At 37.6% G+C, this 19,670-nt stretch overlaps 1 protein-coding gene and 1 pseudogene across 1 annotated transcript; both read left to right on the forward strand.

Annotated features, from left to right (window-relative positions):
• The first annotated feature begins 5,425 nt into the window (after positions 1–5,425).
• On the forward strand, positions 5,426–18,735 carry LOC102923540 (serine protease inhibitor Kazal-type 10-like). The gene is made up of 10 exons (XM_076554689.1): positions 5,426–5,671; positions 6,030–6,103; positions 6,947–6,996; positions 9,121–9,236; positions 10,169–10,203; positions 13,296–13,406; positions 13,729–13,788; positions 14,751–14,788; positions 17,320–17,435; positions 18,410–18,735. The coding sequence occupies exons 2-10, from the start codon at positions 6,040–6,042 to the stop codon at positions 18,453–18,455; spliced, it is 636 nt and encodes a 211-aa protein (XP_076410804.1). The 5' UTR covers positions 5,426–5,671; positions 6,030–6,039; the 3' UTR covers positions 18,456–18,735.
• On the forward strand, positions 15,785–17,311 carry LOC102904677 (U6 snRNA-associated Sm-like protein LSm1 pseudogene; annotated as a pseudogene).
• Positions 18,736–19,670: the final 935 nt, after the last annotated feature.

A 19,670-nucleotide genomic window follows, 5' to 3' on the forward strand; every position in this document is an offset into this window, starting at 1 on the left:
AAACTCAAACTCAAGTCCCTGCCCTTTTCTCCCTTTGGGTCTTCTCTAGCAAATTTCTAGTTTCTCTAATTCAAGTCAGGTAGTCTCTGGCTCCGCCCCCTGATTCAAGGTAAACTTTATTGACAGTTTAGATTGTCACAGTGCGATCAAAATATCCCACAGCATTCCAGTGTGTATTTCTGGCTTTTTTTTTTAATCAGATATTAGGTGTCCATAGATGTGTGGATTTATGTCTGACTCTTCAGTTTGATTCCATTCATCAACGAGTCTGTTTTTATGCCAATATCATGCTGTTTGTATTACTGTAGCTTTGTAGTACAACTTGAAGTCAGGAATGGTGAGACCTCCTGCAGTTCTTTTATTGTTGAGGGTTGTTTTTAGCTATCCTGAATTGTTAGTTTTTCATCATGAAGCTGAAATTGGTTTTTGAAGATTTGTGAAGGCTTGTGTTGCAATTTGAATGAAATAACATTGAATCTGTAGATTGCTTTTGGTAGGATGGCCATTTTTACTATGTTAATTCTACTGATCCATGAGATCTTTTCATCTTCTGATATCTTCTTCAGTTTCTTTCTTCAAAGATTTGAAGTTTTAAAAATTTCACTTGCTTGGTTAGAGTTACCCAAACATATTTTATATTATTTGAGGCTGATGTTAAGGACTAGCTTCTAGGCAAGTCACTTGATTGCTTTCCAAGCAGCTGGATGACCTTGAGTTGTATGCTGAGGGGCACCCTCTGTTTCTGGCTCTTCTTTGTCATCTCAGGAGAGAAAGGTGAGGGTAACTGAATCAGTATTCACATGAAATTAGAGTAATTACAAGACCTCTACTGAGAATCTGTAATCTAGATTTTTATCTCCATTTGCAACTTTGGATTCGGGCACATTATGTCAGCCCACTTGGTCTTTGCTTTCGTGGTTTTTCTCCTCTTCAGACATTTCAGAGAACACAATTCAGACATGGTGCCAACACAAGTAGGGAATTTTTATTATGCCAGAATCCCTTAGAGGCAAATGCTCAGAGGCAACTAGCTGTTTATATCAGAGTACAATCAGAAGAAGAATAATTCCCCATGAAAAGAATCCCACACACGAACAGTCTATTTCCACTATCCATCATCTGTCCTGGACTGACATTTATATATTATTGCATGCTTATGGGAAGTAAAGGGAAGGGTCATTAGCAAAGTAAGGGAAGAACTGCTCAGACTTCATTTTAGAAATCCTGGAAACACTCTATGAACAAATGAGGCAATGACTACCGCAGGTTAGACCGTTATTACAGAAGCATTCCAACACAATTTAAGATGAGGAACCTTTAACAAGAGTCTTTATAAGGTACAGAAAATACAACAAATGCCTACTAAGGATTCTTCTTATTTACTGGAAATAATGTATTAGGCTACTCTGACAGATAGAGACTCAGATCACAAAGACCCAGGAAACCTTGGTGTGGTTAATCTGACCTTTATAAGACCCAAGGCTCCAGACATATGAAAATCATTACAAAAAGCTAGACTAGGCCTTGGCATGAACCTTTTCAATTTTTGAATATTGTTTTCAAGACTTTAGCAGCAGGAAACACAGAGGACAAGATGTGGAACGAAGCTCTGCTTTTTGGTTGTGGTGCTGTAGGTTAAACAGGTCACTGGGAAGAAAAGATTACCCAGAATGCAGCGCTCACAGAGAAAAAAAGTGTCTCCTCTATAAAGAGGAAAGCCACTGGGAAAAGGAATTTCCCGCAGTGTTAAAATGAAGGAAGCAGGCTCCCCCAGTGGTGAGGAGCTATGGATGCTCATAAGGACTGAAGAGGCCTGAAGGCTTCCATGGACTTGAAATATCTGCTTGTACTTCCCCACAGCAACCCCAGGTACAATGGGGGACAAGGGGAATTGGCTCAGGGATTTTTCTCTTGGATCTCAATGCTACTCGTTTGTTTTAATGACAAACTGGGAGAAAGGATACATACCATGACCTTAGTTAAAGGAGTGTTGGAAAAAAATCAAAGACAGATTTGTTTTTCTTCAGCTCCTTAAATATCAGTTGGGGATATGATTTTAGTATACATGGTTCTTTAGGTGCCAGGGTATCTGATTCTTCTTCTTTGACTGGGTCTATTTTGCAAGTTAAATGCCTAGAAATGCAGGCTATTCTGGAATGTTCTCTGAAGCTATAGATGTGCTTCTATAAAAAAAAAGAAAGAATGAATGAATGAAAGAAAGAGGGAGGGAGAGAGAGAGAAAGAAAGAAAGAGAGAAAGAGAGAGAGAGAGAGAGAGAGAGAGAGAGAGAGAGAAAGAAAGAAAGAAAGAAAGAAAGAAAGAAAGAAAGAAAGAAAGAAAGAAAGAAAGAAAGAAAAAAGAAATTTCATAGCTGCTTCCTCCCAAGCCTATGAAAAAGTAAGGCACAATTAGACAACATGTACACTGGATCGGATCAAGAATTAACACTTATGAAGATAACATTGAAGGGACAACAATGTCCCTACTCTCAACCTGAATTAATATCTGCTAAAGCAGGAGGCCCAAAGGAGTGTTTAGCTGGTCTCTGAATCATCTATTAAATAGTTTTTAAATGCTATTTAATTAGCACCTGCTAGCGTCCATATAATACAAGAATTCTAGCTAAAAGGCCTTAACATGATTAATATTGATTTGCCTAGTACCTACAAATCATAAACAAAAGTGTTCAGAATCTCCACTTTGCTAGCAAATGTCCTGGGATCATATTAATAATTCTTTGTGCTCCCTCCTGAGGGCTTCCTCTTCTTTTTGCTGTTGGAAGAACAGTCTCCATTTTTATTTGTTTCTGAATGGAAATCCCTTGACATTATATCACACAACAATTTCGTTAGATTATGCTCCCATGTGGGTTAAACATTATCCCCATTCTATCTAGAAAAACCTTAGCTATTGACTTGCATTGCCTTGAGTTAGCAGAAGAATTAATATTGCAATATGTGGATAACTAACTGATTGCTAATATCACATATAAATTGTGCATTATTAATAATCCTTAAGGTACTGAATTGTCTGAAAGAGGGTAAATGTATAATATCAGAGAAAAGGGCTCAAAATGATAACCAGCAGATTGTATATAAGATTTGCTATTTCAAAAGAACAAAAAGAAATTCTACCAGATGTATAAAAGGGCTGTTAATTACCTAACAGTACCTACTCTCAGTGACAATTATTGATGTTTGGTGAAATGACGGGGTTCTATTACATGTGTAAACAATATTTTGTCTCATGGCTAAGCCTCTGCACTAGGCCCTAAAATAAGCAGACTGAGAGCATATGGGCTAAATGACCAAGTGTCAGCAAGCCGTTGACACGGTGAAGATCAGACTAGGCTAAAAAGCCACCTTTGGGTTTAACAAACTTGGATGACCCTTTTAGCCTAACGCTATGGAAAGCACAGCCATAAAACTCAGTATTCTTTCTCCAAAATTACCTCAAGTCTCAGTGGCATAATTTTCAAAGCAGTTAGACTAAAGTGATTGGATGACCACTCGGTCTGAGAGCAGTTGCTGCTACATGTGACCTTACACAAGAGGCTGAAATGTTTCATTTGGGTCAGCCCACTATAGTGTATGTCTCTATAATGTAACCACTCCATTAGAACAACCACGTGTGATCGAAGTGGCCAGAAAAGACTTCCTTGCCTTATTTTGAACCATGGGTAGAAAGTATGACATAGCTCACCAGGGAATACGATAGTAGTGTGTAATATCTACAACCACCCTTATCGGGTAGATGCCTTGTATTTCTATTCTAGATCACTGAGCATTTTCTAAAATTATACAAGAGTGTCAACTTTTTGCTAGGTGTTTTTCTACATCTATTGAAATGATAATATGTATTTTTTAAATATTGATAAAATATCAATCCTCAGATGTTAATCCCATCTTTCAATGCTGTGAGAAATGCATCTGGGTCCTGTTGTACAATATTTTGTGTGTTGCTGGATTCTGTTTGCTAGTATTTTTGCAGAGGATTTTCATTCAAATTCATAAGGGATACTGATTGTTAATTTTCCTTGTTAACAATGTTTATGGGCTAGCACCAGGTAATACTGATCTTAGAATAGTTTGATAAATCTTCCATCATTTATCTTTAAGCTTTATTTATTTTTAAATGATTTTATTATTGAGAAGATATATCTCTATAACTCCCAACTTTCCTTCTACCCTAATGCTATTGTGTCCCCACCTCTCCCTCCTAAATTCACAATTTCTTATTTAATTATTATATTACAAATTATCTGTATTTTGCTGTTGTTGTTGCTGTTGTTGTCAGAGCTGAAGCCAGCTGTATTAGTTCCTTTTCTGCTGCTATGATAAACACCATGACCAAGGCAGCATGCAATAGGAAGGGTTTGCTTGGACTTACAGTTTCAAAGGGTTCGGAGCCGTAGTGACAGGGACAGCATGGCAGAGGACAGCAGATACGGAGCTGGAAGCTAGGAGCTGAGAGCTCTTATCTCACACAGCGGGCACAAAACAGAGAGAACAAGCCAGGAATGGTAGGAGTGAACTCTCACACTCCAACCCTGTGACCTTCTTCCTCTTTCATGTAGGACTGACTACAAAGCCTCTGTTCTCTCCGAGTGAAGTAATTTCAGTTATTGCTCCTTTTGCATGGTCAAACTCACTCAAGTTTGTAGATTTGTGTTTCTCTTTTTGAACAACAAGCTTTTGGTAGGGCGGCAAAGATTAAGCGGATTAATGCTACAAGTTTATGTATTGTCTTTCTGTTCTGTTCACTAGGTTATATTTGCATCATTATTATTTCCTTCCTCCCACAAGATTTGCATTGGATTTTCTCATATTTCAGTATCTAATATAGAAGTTCATCTCATTAATTTCAGAACTTCATTCTTCCCCACTCTGGGCCTGTAGAGCTCTAAATCGCCTTGGAAATATGTTTTAGCTGCATGTTGAAGGATGTTTTGATTTGTCATTCATCTCATGGTATTTTTTGACTTAAATTCTGATTATTTTTTAACTCATTCATTATTTAGCAGGCAATAGAATAGTAGTAATTATCATGAATTCTGTTTTCTGGAATTCCATACCTGACTGTACCTCATCTGCACTTTATAAACACATCAACCATCAGAACACATGTATTAACAATCAGTTCACGGTAGTGTTCCTGGAATGTTGAATCCTTAGGCTTTAACATTTCTCTGGAAAAATCCTAATATGTATTTAGTTTATAAAACTATTAAGGAGATGAAGCCTTAATAAATTAAAATTTTGCTCTCTTTTTTCCTACTTTATTCTCTAGCATGAAGAAAATGCATTCATATTCCTTATCTATGTTAGGATCAATGATTGCACTCACTGACTTCTCTCTTCATATTTCTAGGTACAGGAGATCAAATTGTCCCCACACCTCCTGCTGAGGGATGATCTGTATAGATACTGATCTAGTTATCAGTATTGGGAAGCATTTGGTAGGTACCTCTCATGACCTATTTTACAGCCTCTAGGGAACAAACAGCATACTTATGTGTCTTACCTGCCCCACGCCATCATTACCCTTTTTCAAGTTCCCCACTCAAGGACCAGGAAGCAAGAGTTAGCTTGAAGGCTATAGTTGAAGAAGAGTGATCGAGAGAGCCGGTCTCCAGAGGTTTGTCCTTAAATCCACCACCTTTCTGCATAAGGTAGGTGAGGTGTGGCAACAGGAAGGTGGCCACAATACAAGCAGTGCTGTGATCTGATAGAGGAAGACAGCCCTAGAATACAACACTGCTGTCACTATTCAGAGGAAGAGAACCCCAGTACCCAGCACTGCCGCTAGTGGTGTTTGAAGGAGAGCACTGTGTAGTGTACATCACTCACAGTTTGGCTCCAGAGGAGGATAGGCTCAGTGTGCAACCTTGACGTCAGTATGGTCTCAGTTACTCTCCTCTGAAATAACTGTCTTCAATGTCTAAACAAAACCCAGTTTCAAATGATCATGTCTACTTTTAATGCAGCCAGACTCCTCTTAACAAGCTCTCTGAATGATTTCTCCTGCAGATTTGGTCAAATGGAGTTAATTTCACTATGGACCAAAGCTGTTTTCATCAACTTGGCTTTTGCTCTTTATTCCGGTGAGTTTCCAGTCTTGGGTAGAATGCCTGGTGTGCTGCTGTAGGAGGGCAGGACTAGAATGGTTGTTTTATTGCCTTTTCGTTCCTTAAATTGGTAAAATAAGAAAAAGCAGGTTATTAATTCCTTCTAAGTCCCATGAGAAAAGCTGCCTTTCTTTTTTCCTATGGTGGAGAAAGAGAGACAGAATGCTGGTTTACTGTGTACAGTAGAATTTAGTACTTTGCACATTACTAAATTCAGGAACTTTCGACTGATTTTTACAGTTGATATTGTGGGGAGACTTTATAGCTTGCTTGTTAAATGCAAAGTGCAGGGAAGGATTCCTCTTCTCTAGGTCTGGTATGCTTCACCACTCTGAATTGTTGCTTGCAGCTCCCAACCCTGAAATCAAAGATATGCATAAGGAAAGAGCTCGTGACACCTCGGGTGACACTACCTCTCTATCATTAATAATTCATAATGAAGTAGGCGTTAAGTACTGACAAATATCCTGATAACAGAGGACAGAGTTCTAAAGTCACCCTTTGTACAGCACCTTCTTCTATCCTAATTAGGTGTGTTTGCTGTAAATCTTTTCAAAGCTGGCATTTTCACGTTTATTGGAGACTTCACTAGAAGTTATTGAAAACATAAATAATTTTTCATGGAGCTGCATGTGCCTGGCTACTAACTGTTTTTCTTAATTGTGTAGATATGTTTGAGAATTTTGATTTTTGTCACTGGCATAGAATTCTCATCTCATTGGTGGGAGCTCCTGGACTGGATCACTGAGGCACACTTTTGTGTCTGCCACTGTTGTGTCTGTGGCGTGCTTATTTTTAAACCTGTTTTTGTTGTTGTAGAAACTGCTTTCTCAAAATATTCCACGTTTGGAATGCAAGTAAGTTACTTGGTATGTGAGATATAATTTTAAATTTTTGTCAAGTTATAGAATCTCAGTAAGACTGTCTAAAGTAGACAGGGTTTCAAAAAGTAAAAAAGAAAATACTGTTTATGCATGTATTATTATATTAAAGTCAAATAACATAAGCAAGCAAGTAGCATAAAACCAGATTGGTATGATCTAGGTATGATTGAAGTGATAATGTGTATATAGGAATGTATCTAGAAAAGCCATTGGCAATTATTAGCTGCTCTTTACAATACTGAGATGCAAAAGCATACTCTGAGTAAAATTGTTCATCCTAACAAAGAGAAATAAAGTAGCGTACCAATTGTCAATATTTAGGAGAATAAATAGTAATGACCTCTATCTAATATATATATATATATATACATACATATATATATATATGTGTGTGTGTGTAGATGTACCTGTATACATATATATATATATATACATAATATATCATATGCTAGAAAATGTATACATATATATTCTGTATTGTGCTATATCATATTATGGTAGAAATAAACTCTACTTTTAAATGTCAGCATATATAAAGGTCACAAGGTTATGTTAAAAACAAATAATATACAAACACAACTAGCATTCCACCACATAAATTGTCAAGATTTCTAAAGCTATACAAACTAAGTAAATGTAGTGAATATATGAATATTAATTAGCAAAAATTTGAAGAGAGATGGAATAGTCAACAACACATCCAACTTCATGCTTTTGTTAATGTGGTGGGAGTGGTGAAGATCTAACCTGAGAAGGGGAGGCCATTGGAGAAGGGGGGTGGCCACAACATTATAAAAACACAGAGAGAAGGAGGGGCCATTGGAGAAGGGGGTGGCCACAACATTATAAAAACACAGAGAGAAGCTGCTGCCTTCCCCCACACTGGTGACAGCACTTCATTAAATAAGTGGGAACTGAGAGCGAGTACTGGAAAACCACTGCTTTAGTAAGTACAGAACAGAGCTCTTCAGGAAGGTTCTTCATTTAAATGGCAATTCTGCAATGGCCGAGTTTATGACTTAAAAACATTAGTGAACTTCATTTCTGAAAGATTTAATAATATCCAACTTTTTAGTTCTAGTAAAACTTAGTTGGTCATTTTAAACCTTGTCAGGCTGTTGAGAAAAAAATCAGTTGATATTGTTGTTGAGGTCTTGACAAAGGATAATATTAGCATGACTAAAGGACTCGTGATAATAGTGTACATATTTAATACACATATACCTAAAATATGATTAAAATAGGTGTCAATGCTGTAGAACACCCACACTGGACCCACTGGCTTCTCTTTCATGCTTTGTTATGATTAGAATGAATGGTGTGCTGCAGATTTTCACTATCCTGCTTTATAAATAAATATTTGTAGTCACAAATTTGAGAATTCTTTACTAAGTTTCATAGCTGGCCAATGGCCAAATTTATATGGTCCTGAGGCCAAGAATAATTTTTAAAATTGGTAGATAGAAAAAATACAAAAGGTTTTTCTCTATATGTGAACCTTATAGAAAATACAAATTTCAAAGTCCAAAAATGAAGGGTAGAGCCACACTCCTTTGTTTACATATTATCTGGATGCTTTCCTACATCATGGCGGAGTGGAAAGCAGCACCAAAGACCACTGGCTCCCCAAAGCCTGATTTTCCTACCTAGCCCTTTATAGGAATGTCTACATATCTGCTCTATGGTTCAGATAATAAGTACATACGGTTCATCTCCATATCTACAGTATATGACCATAAGTAAATATAAGTCAAAACATAATAAAGAACAACAACTTAAGGTTTGGCTTTATATATCTCAATACATTTATGTTTATTTACCTGACATCAATTTTTTAACTTTTCTGTTCTAGTTTGTTTTTAGAAATTGAGTAGTCTGTGTTCATATCAACGTTGATAATATTGCCAAAAGAATAGAATGCCTTGGATGACTTCTACAAAAATATTGAGACTACTTTATTAGTTACTGGATAGTGGGTGTGTAGATATTTGTTTTTGATCCTACATATACATTATGCTATCTCTAGTTGACTGTTTGATATATCATATTTCAATAATATTGTAACCAAATGTTCACTATTAAATAATTTTTATTGTATTTCTTTTACAGATAGACTGTAAACCCTATGCAAATTTTCATGACATGTGTACCAAAGAGTATTATCCAATCTGTGCAAGTAATGGGAAAACTTATTGCAATAAATGTATCTTCTGCAATGCACTGAGGTAAGAATGCAGCAGTAAATATTTGTTCTTCCAGTCATGAATAAAGCATTACACAGTGATATAAAGATTCATATTGTTGGTAATCTATCCACGTGGGATGTTTCAAAGTTAGCTATGTTTTATAAAAGCCAAGGAAATGTACTTCTAGCTCCTCTTAAGAGTATTCCTTGTTAACTGTCAACATATCCGTGCTAAGTGTTCTGCAGATGTGTAAATGGATTAATTTAACTTAATTTGGTGAATTGTAAAGTATTAGTGGTTGAGTAATAGCTATGATGATGTAATTCGGAGACTGTAACATTAGCCAGTGTGTTTCTGTGACGCCACAAGAATCTGCTTTGCAAAATTCTAGCTACAGGCAACATAACAGATCAAGAATCAGACTGAATGCTGAGCTTTAAAATTCACTGTGGACAATGGGCCAATTAATGCTCAAAAGAAACGTGTGTCATGTCAACTTTGTCTCTTGAAGTTGCACTGTCCCTCAACACCTTCCTCAGAGCACAGAACATTCTCAGCAGAACTCCTGTCCCTATGTCCTTCATTCTAAGTGTTTGTTGTCTGAAGACTTGTCAGCCTTCCTTATTCATTTCCTTGTGGGTGTATCTCCTCTTGAAAAAATTCAAATATTTGCCCGTTTGCTTCCAAAGTTATACATGCCTCTTGGCAGACCTGGAATTCCCTAGAGCTCTTCTTTCATGGATCTGGTGTGGCTTTTGACTGAGACTTGTCAAGGATCTCCACAGTAGCGAAAGGGCACATAAAAGATCAAGGAAGCAAGCAGACACGGCCGCTTTTAGAATAAATCATAATCTCCAACTTGTCCTGAGTTCAAATCCTCACTTATAAATATTTATATAAGCATGTAAATTATCCAAAAAGTGTAATTAACTTTTAATGATTTTTTTCCCTTTTTCCTTTTGATTCTCCAGGAAAAGTGATACTGTTTTCTCATTTTCTCATTATGGTAAATGCTGACCTTTTCTGGAGCTAAACAACCCAATGGCCATAATTATGGTACCTTTCTGCAGTGAGTTCTAAAATTAGAATTTCTTGGTCAAAGTCTCCCATTCATAGAAGACCAGATGAATCACACTATGTGACAGAGGATTAAATACTGTGCATTCAAGGCTGCTCTCAACAATAGGAATCTATAATTTCAGAATTTCTATTTTCTATGTTCATTAATAAAGTGACAATTTGAAATCTCAATGTCCAAGCGGGGTGTGATACTTACATGTACAATCCTAACACTTGGGAGGCTGAGGCAAGACTCTTTGATGTGAGTCTGAGCTTGAGTTACAGAGAAATTTGAGCACAAACAACAAAACCCTTAGCTTAAAGTTATGCTCGATAATATAAGCCCTGATTCAAATTAAAGCTCTTCGTATCTAAATATTTTGCTGAATAAAATGTTAAACACTTTAAAATAAAGTGTTATTAAATGTATTAGAGTGTTTTTTTTTCATTTGAGTGTATAATGACTTAAGATATATTTTAAGGCAGGGTGGTGGTGGCGCACACCTTTAATCCCAGCACTCAGGAGGCAGAGGCAGGTGGATCTCTGTGAATTCGAGGACAGCCTGGGCTACAGAGTGAGTTCCAAGACAGGCTCCAAAGCTACACAGAGAAATCCTATCTCAAAAGAAGACATATTTTAGTACCTGTTAACTAAGAGATAGTCCCAAATATCACATTACTTGAGAAATTTTAAATAAATGAGACATCTTAGATTCTCTTCATTCTTAAGTTTCAGAACATCCAAAGGGGGAGGGGGGTTTGAGCAGTTGATAGTCTAAGAAGTCTCTCAGGTTAGCCTCTTATGAACCTTAGAGAATCATGATGGTATGAGACATAGCTTCATCTTAGTCAAGGTAGAAAAGAAAGAGGCAAATGGCATGAACTCAGTGGCAAAAGGCTTTAGTTAGAGAGGGACAGAGGTTTAGGTTGAGAAAAATGGGACAATACCAATATGAAGACATTCAGGCTACCAACTAAAAGGATAAGAAATGGGTCCTTTATCTGATCATTTATGTTCGCTGAGATATCATAATTTTCCACTGATCCTCAGCATATTTTTTTTAACATTAATAAAAATCAGTTTAAGGTAGCTCTTGTTGAATAAGGCAAGTACCAGGGCCTGTTTGTCCTAGAGACGTGATGGTGTTCCCATGGTAGGGGTGGTTTCTTCCCTGGGGTCAGAGTTGAGATGAAAGGAAGCACATTTCACAGACTGGTAGCAAAACTGGTTAGACAGATGCATAGTTAGTAACTCTATGTTAGCAACTCCTAGTTACCACTCTTCTGTAAGTGATAGAAGAGGGGCTAAGTGCCTGAAAATTCTATCTGTCCCTTGTCCCTGTGAGGGGCTCTCTTTAAACCATTGACTTAGCCTCTAAGCTTTGGGGGATATACCTACTCACAAATGCATGCAGTTGCCATAAATCAAAATGAAAATATAGCAGATAGAATAGGAATCCAATCATGAGTGCTCAGTTCCGGTGAGGATTGACAAGGGCTGTTGTGCTATTATTGTACAGGGTGGAACTATAAAAACAACAGCTGGGTACTATATATTTCAAAAATCTAGGAGCACTCTGAAGGTTTTCACCATAAAGTCATTATAAGTATGGTAATATATGTTTAACTGATTTTAAAATTATCCAGTATATAGATGTATTATGCAAACATCACATCATATTCTATTATTTTGTACCATTTTATATTTTTATTTATATTTCTGTTTAAAGTTACATTAAGAAAAATATAGAAATTATAAGAGAAATTGTCTAAGGGAACAATGAGAACTTATGGGAGGGGAGGGAGAAAGGAGGGCAAGAGGTATGAGATAAAATACATTTTTATAGAGCTATCCTATGCAACACAATCCCATGTACGTGAGTATGCACGATGAAAATTTTAAATTAATTAAACAATACATATGTGTGTACTCATGGGACTCACGTTGGCTTCTTTTCTTAGTGACTTCTACCCATTTAAAGACTGGGGTGGCCATGGTGTTGTAAGCCAGTAACCTCAGGAGTCATTAGGCAAGGACTGTGGATTTAGCCCAGCCTGTGCTACATAGTGAAACCATTGACCTTTGTGAAGCTTGGATACGGTATAATGGTCATTTGGCCAGAGACAGGGATAGAACTCAAGGATTTCAACTGCCAACACTTTCTCAAATGTCAGGCTGTGAGAAAGTTCAGTAAAGAACTCCACAGAATCCCAACTTCATGTCTCACTGTGCCACCCACTTAATTCTAGGACTTATCAGATCATTAACTTTTATAACTTAGGACACTGCCCACTGTGGCCTCAATCTGCCCCCCACCCCCACCCCAGCCACCACCTTGTTATCCTGTCTTCATCCTCTAGCCAGGATTCCCTCATGCTGAGTGCTTGACGACTCTTCTGGGACCTTTTCAAGCATACCACAGCCCTGGCTTCTTATAGAGACAACAGATTTTCTGTTTGGGCTGTGGAAATGGACATTGGTAAAAAGTCTCCAGCGGATGATTGTTCCTGGATATAAATTTGTACTGCAGGTTTACAGACACCCCACTGGGACACTGGTATGCATGTCAAAACAAAACACCTAACAAAAATAAAATTTCCTGTTGAGTCTGCCAGGTGTAAGCATATTGGTTTTATTTATTTATTTTAGTGTTTGTTCTAATTTTTCTGATAAAACCATGAAGTGGAATTGTCTGGTCACAATTCTTGAAATTTATTTTTCTTTTCCCTTTTATTCTCTTGTTCCTTCTTCTCCAACAATTTGGAATTCCCCTCCCCTGGCCCTGCTTCAGCATTAATTGCCTTTCCTTTCTTTTTCCCACTCCTCTGGATACATTGGGTCATGTTGTACTTAACTTTCTGCTGAGAGAACTATTAAGAACGAGTGAGGTGCATCTCGTGAACTATTTTGCCGCCTCCAGGAAGAACACAGCCTACTGCTATGATTGATCTGCTCTGGGCTTTTGATCTCGTTCCTGAACAAGGTTTTCAAGGGAAAAAAACAATCTGAACTGCAGCTGGAGAGAAGCGGCTGAGAAGACAAGCGAAACATTGCTGTCCAGAGCTGTTGGTGTCTCTCCACTGTCTTTGCTGTTCCAGGCAGGGGACAGAGAGGTGGCTGGAGACTGTCCAGGAGCCTAGAGTTCCAAGGTCTTTCTTTCTAAAAGAATTCTGAAAATCTGGGGTTCCAATGTGGGTATTTCTTGAAGCATAGCGAGCCTTCTGCTTAGCTGAGCCGGTGGATGGGAGAATAGGTTCCGTGAGGGCATTTCACATCTCCAGGGGGACTCTGCACTTCTCTTGCCCATGTCTTATTGATTTGGGGGATTGGTAAAGGAATGGAGGAAGATTCGTGGTAACCATATTAGGAATCTGGGATGGGGGTAGGGGGGGGAGGGTGGTGGTCCCTTGGTCTGTAAAAAACTTTCCTTTGGAAATGTGTTATAGATGCTCTTAAATGATTGTTCCTCAGACTTGATAAAATGGATCAAAATCATTTTCATTCTGGCCTTGGTGTTTCCTCTTTATTATGGTAAGTCAATTTTCTACTACTCCCTTCCCAGGCATATAATGCTGGAAGCATCCATTATAATTCAGGAACAGATGGATGTTTACACTGGGGTTAGAAACACCAAACTGGTGAAAGGAAAAGCATTATCTTACGAATTTTTTTAGAACTTATGCCAATGAATCGCTTTTACTCCTGTCTTGACTTAGAAGACTGGAGCATAGAATCTGAATTAGAATATGTAGCAGAAGCTGAGCACATCCATGTGTGCCCATAAAGCCAGTTACTCAAAGGCACAAGGAAAGACAATTGCCAGCAGAGGTCAAGGCCAACTTGGACAAGACAGAGAGACAATCTCCTTTAAAAGCAAATCTTAAAAATAATACTTTGGTTTTTTTATGTTGGTGTTATTGATCTTTGGTTAGAGATATTTACACTCATCCCATTTTGAAGGACACATTCCAGCATTGCTAAATGTCATGTGTGAGCTAGATGGTGTCTTCCATGGTGTTCCTTGACATTTTCATTGTTGTTTGTCGGCTGAGTCCTGTAAGTCAAGTTCTGTGCTTACAGAGAAAACTCATTGATTCTTCCACTGACACACACTAAATTGTAGAATAAATAAAGGAATTGAGGGAGATTTAGATCCAAAATACTAACTCTTAATAATTATTAATCAAATTTTCTACATATCTTTTATGCAAAGCAAGTTGACTTTCTTACAAGGCATTTTTCCTCTGATTAGGCTACTTCACATAGAAAGGAAAACTATGGTATCTTTAAAAGGAAAATTTTAGAAATTAATAAACAATAACAAACATTTTCAGATTTGAAACCATTCTGCAAACACATTATTTTACTGCTACCACAATTCCTCACCTTACTTTGAAGATCATGAATAAGCAATTTGCACAGGTTACTTCTGCTAAGTACTGTATTTTTCCCTTCTTCTTATTCTTGACTTTTCTTTTATCTGCTGGTTTCAGAAACTACTTGTGCATTTTCAAAAGAAGTTCGTCATAAGGTAAGTTAACAGTGATTAATTTGTCAATTTTGTAGGAGCCAGAGGTGTTGAGGACACCATGAGAACTTGGCCCATAGTTCTAATCAACTAAGCAGGGCTCATAGGGTCTCATAGGGACTGAAATGAAAATCATGGACCCTGCATGGGTCTGCTCTAGATCTGCTGCATATATGTTATGCTTGCTAACTTGGCATTTTGTGGGAACCCTCACAATGGAAGTGGGGGTGTCTCTGATTCTTTTGTCTGCTCTTGGGACCCTTTTCCTCCTAATGAGTTCTCTCATTCAACCTTGATATGTCATTGTCATTACACGAAAGACAAGAATGAGTCTTGCAGAAGCTGGAGAGATGACTCAGAGGTTAAGAGCACTTACTACTCTTGCAAAGGAACCATATTTGGTCCCCATCACCTACTTGACAACTCAAAACTATCTGTAACTCTGATTCCATGAGATCAACTGCCTCTTCTGAATTCTGTGGGCTCTTGCACATGTGTGGTGAGCATATATAAACCCAGGCACATATGCATACACATACATATACACATATGCATACATAATAACAGTCTTGCCAACACTATGCATTGTTTAGCATTATAGACACGATAAAATATCCTATTATCCAAAAATTCCATTAATGAACCAAATCCTTATTGTATACAAGTATCTAACATATTTAAAAAGATATTTAAAGTAGATTTGTTTATTCTAGCAAGGAAAGAAGATTGAAAGTAATTGAATGATATATTTAAGGGTGGATTAATCATAATTTTTCAAATATTAACACTATTATGTTATATAGATGTGAAGAAGAACTATAGTCCTAAACAACTGAATAGATAAAAGTTACAAAGAAGCTGAAAGGCAAATTCACCAGAAAAAAAAAAACCCTATTGTTTATTTCTGCAAACCACCAATACTTTCATTATCTATGTCTGTGTAAGATCTTACACATCTATACAAAGGCTCACATATATGAGTGTATATGTCTGTCATGAATGGTTCAGAAGGGCAAGAGACTAAAAGGTAAATAAGTTTTATGATCTCTCATGACTTAAAATAATGAGAGATTTGACATAAATGTGAAGAGAAGCAGAGACAGGATAACTCTATTCTAAAATTCAGATATCCAAATGCACGGCTTTTTAAAAAATCAGGTTTACCCTGTCTGTCTCCTGCCAATGTGTTACTGGATGCCCTCACTCACCACGGCTGTCCAATGCAGCCTTGCCTGAGCTCAAAATGCCTGGCACTATATGCCCGGCACCGCCAGGCTCATCGAGGACATGGACAAAAAGCACTTGGTCCTACTTTGATGTGGAAGGACTTAAAGTGTGGGTTTTTTTTTTTTTTTTTTTTTTTTTTGGAGAAGCATTGATCAGTTTGTTGCATCAGTCCAGCATCAGACTGTGGAGTGCATCCATGTGGGCAAAAAGAATGGTGATATTCCTCAAGGGATTTTTGTGGTCAGAGGAGAAAATGTGGTCCTACTAGGAGGAATAGACTTGGAAAAGGAGAATGGCATGCCCCTCCAGCGAGTATCTATTGATGAAATCCTAGAAGAACAGCGGGTAAAACTGCAGGCCAGATGGGAGGCAGAGGAGCTGAAGGTTCAGACCCTTAAAGATCGGGGCCTCTCCATCCCTCGAGCAGACACTCTGGACGCATACTGAGGCCTTTGCTCTAGAGAGCAAGGGCTGTCACCTGGTCACCTCACACATTTGGCCAGAGACTGTTTAGTCAAAGTGGTCTTAGTCATTCACATAGGCCACCATGAAGAAAGCATGCATTTTTTTAAAACAAAATCATTGTATGTTTTGTTTTGTTTTTCTGTTTCAAACAGTCTTGTTATATAGCTCTGGCTAACCTGAATCTCACTATGTAGACCAGGCTGGCCTCTAACTTGTGAGATTACAGGTGTGTTCCACCATGCCCAACTTTATTGTTTAAAGAAACAGTGACATGACCCTCCCTCACAAAGTCACTGTGGAGCCAAGAATCACATCTTTATGTAGCTTTTCTTATCTCAGAGTTTACATTTCTTTTTAAAAGATATTTCTTCATTTATTTGTAAATAAAGAATGAATTCCATAAAAAATAAAAATAAAATCAAGTTTATAAAAATATATCAGTTATATAATGTATTTGGGTCAGCAAGATTGTTTAGTGAATAAAGGTGCCTGCCTCCAAGCCCCATGTCCTGAGTTCAATCTCAGGGCCTATATGGTAGAAAGAGAGACTGATACCAGCAAGTTGTCCTCTGATCTCTACATGAATGTTGTGGCATGCATGTAGATATGCATGCATGAACACACACACACACACACACACACACACACACACACACACACACACACACCTGTGCATGCACACGCACATGTAACACAAAATAAATAAATGTAATTGTATATGTATAACATATTTATGTTTAGGCACCTCAATGTTTATATTTAAACTATTCTGTTGTGTGGCTTTTTTTCCCCACAAAGATCACTATATGATAAATCTTGTATTGTCTCTTTATCTCTGACAGCCTGACTGTGAAATGTACAAAAAAGTCCCAAATAAGTGTACCAGGGAGAAGAATCCAGTTTGTGGAACTAATGGACATACTTATAGCAATGAATGTGTTTTCTGCAATGCCAAGATGTAAGAACACATGATTAAATATTGGCTTTTCCTAAGTAATGAGGAAACTGTAAGGACATGATAGAAAACCCTGTTTCTGATAATCCAGATATAACATACAGATAGTAAACTGTTATTCCTAAGACCATAGTAACTTGCACCCTTCCTTTAATTTCTCATTTGCAAAACTTGCTTTTTTATTTGACCCTTCAGTGTGACTCTAAACAACACTCTGCAAATGTATCCACTGGTTAATTTAAATGAATTATTGATGAGCATACTGGTAAACAAGATAACATAATTCCAAAGGCAGATGCTGAATAATAATGATCCTGCTGTATGAGCAGAATACTCAAGTATAGAACTCTGAAATCCATCACAATTGAATCTAGTACTAAGGAGGGATGTCTCTGGTGATCCACTCTGTCTACTGAACTTGGGGACAGCTTCCTAACTTTCCTAAGGACCAGGGCAGTCTGGGAGCATTTCCACTCTCCCTCCTCCCTGCCATATCATTCTGAATCACATTCTTTTATCATATAAGGAGCATGCAAAAAAATTGCTTGATGGATGGTAATAAATTCATATATTTTTTTAAACTTTAATTCAGCTGTATTCCTACCTCACTCCACATTTTCTCCCTCCCAAGTGTTTCCTTCCATAAACATTTCTGTATAGTTTATCTCCAAAATGTATTCAGCTTCTAGAGGAGAACTAAGACAATTTCTAGTCCTCTTCTCTTTTGGATTGAAGATAGTTGCAAGACAGAGTCAGGACTGGGCTTTTAGAAAAAGTTAAGAACCCCAACACGAGAGATAGGACACGTGCGAGGGTGGAGAATTGGTGAGCTGTAGCTGCTGGTAGGTGGCAGCATCTCTGTGTCAATCGTGCCAGGGCCTCCTTGTTGTAAAGCAATGAATGCAATACAATTTACAAATGCTAACTGAAAATGGTAGCTCAACTCTGTATTTTCCTTCTGACTTCTTTATTTACAGATCCGCTAAAGATAAATTTGATTATCTGCATCATGGTCCTTGTTGAATTTTGTATGGGTTACACATACATCATCCTTTTCCATAGTGGATCCTGCAATCAAGTAAAATTTTCTCAATTGGTGCTTCAGATTCCTAGCAACAAATGAAGTGTTCGGTGGTTCATAGAGTGGAATATAGGATATTAAAGAATTTCTCCAACCTGTGATTGAATGATTTTATTTCAGTTATTTGATGATAGTGTTAAAAATGTTATCTTAATTTTGTGTTTGATAATATTCAGTGCAATTGTAATCATAAATGTTTCATTTAGTAAAATGTTAAATAAATTTCATCTTTATTAGGGATTCTTTATCTTGGAGGCAGATGGTTAAGGTAAATAAATACCTTTAGTAATTATAATTTGTTGATGAAAAAAATAGCTCTCACCTTGAAGGAAATAAGAGATATTTCTGGAGTCCTTTTGGGTAACTGTGAACACAGATTTAGGTTACCCTGAATTCCATGGCCCAACATGGAAGCAATTTTATAAAATTTATATTCTTACAGAACAAAAAAAATTCACAAATCAAGGCAAGTTTAAAATACATTAGTGGGTACATCAGAGAGATGGCTACAGCCAGCAAGACAGGAGAAGCTTTTCTATAGGCTTCTGTAGAGGTTTGAATGAGAACGGCCTCATAGGCTCATATGTTTGAATGGTTGGTCCACAGTTGGTAGAACATTTGAGGAAGGATTAGGAGATGCAGCCTTGATGGAGGAGGTATGTCACTTGGAATAGGCTTTGAGATTTCAAAAGCTCCTACCGTTCCCCTTAGCTCTATCTCCCTTTCCCTCTCTTCTTCTCTCTCTGCCTCATGCTTGTGTATCAGACTCAGCTCTCCGATATCACTCACCATCATGCCTGCTTGATGCCATGCTCCCCACCATAATGGTCATGAACTCTTCCTCTGAAACTGTAAGCAAGGCCCCAAATTAAATGCTTCATTTCACAAGTTGCCTTGGTCATGGCATTTTGTCACAGCAATGTCAGAGTAATTACATCAGCCTCAGATTTTATCTGATGACATTCTTAGTTTGGGGATTGGTGGAAGCTAGTAGTTGGTTAAGTTAGCAGATTTCAAAGGGGTTTTATCCATTAGTCACAGGATGTTAATTCTGGCATAGAGGTGGCAAGGAATGGGTATACAGGTGGCTGAAACTCCCTGATATAAGGTAATTAGCCTCTGGACAGATGGCATCCCAATCTCCACACATCACTGTT

This window comes from Peromyscus maniculatus, chromosome 19 (genome assembly GCF_049852395.1).
Source record: "Peromyscus maniculatus bairdii isolate BWxNUB_F1_BW_parent chromosome 19, HU_Pman_BW_mat_3.1, whole genome shotgun sequence".
Lineage (NCBI taxonomy): Eukaryota > Metazoa > Chordata > Mammalia > Rodentia > Cricetidae > Peromyscus > Peromyscus maniculatus.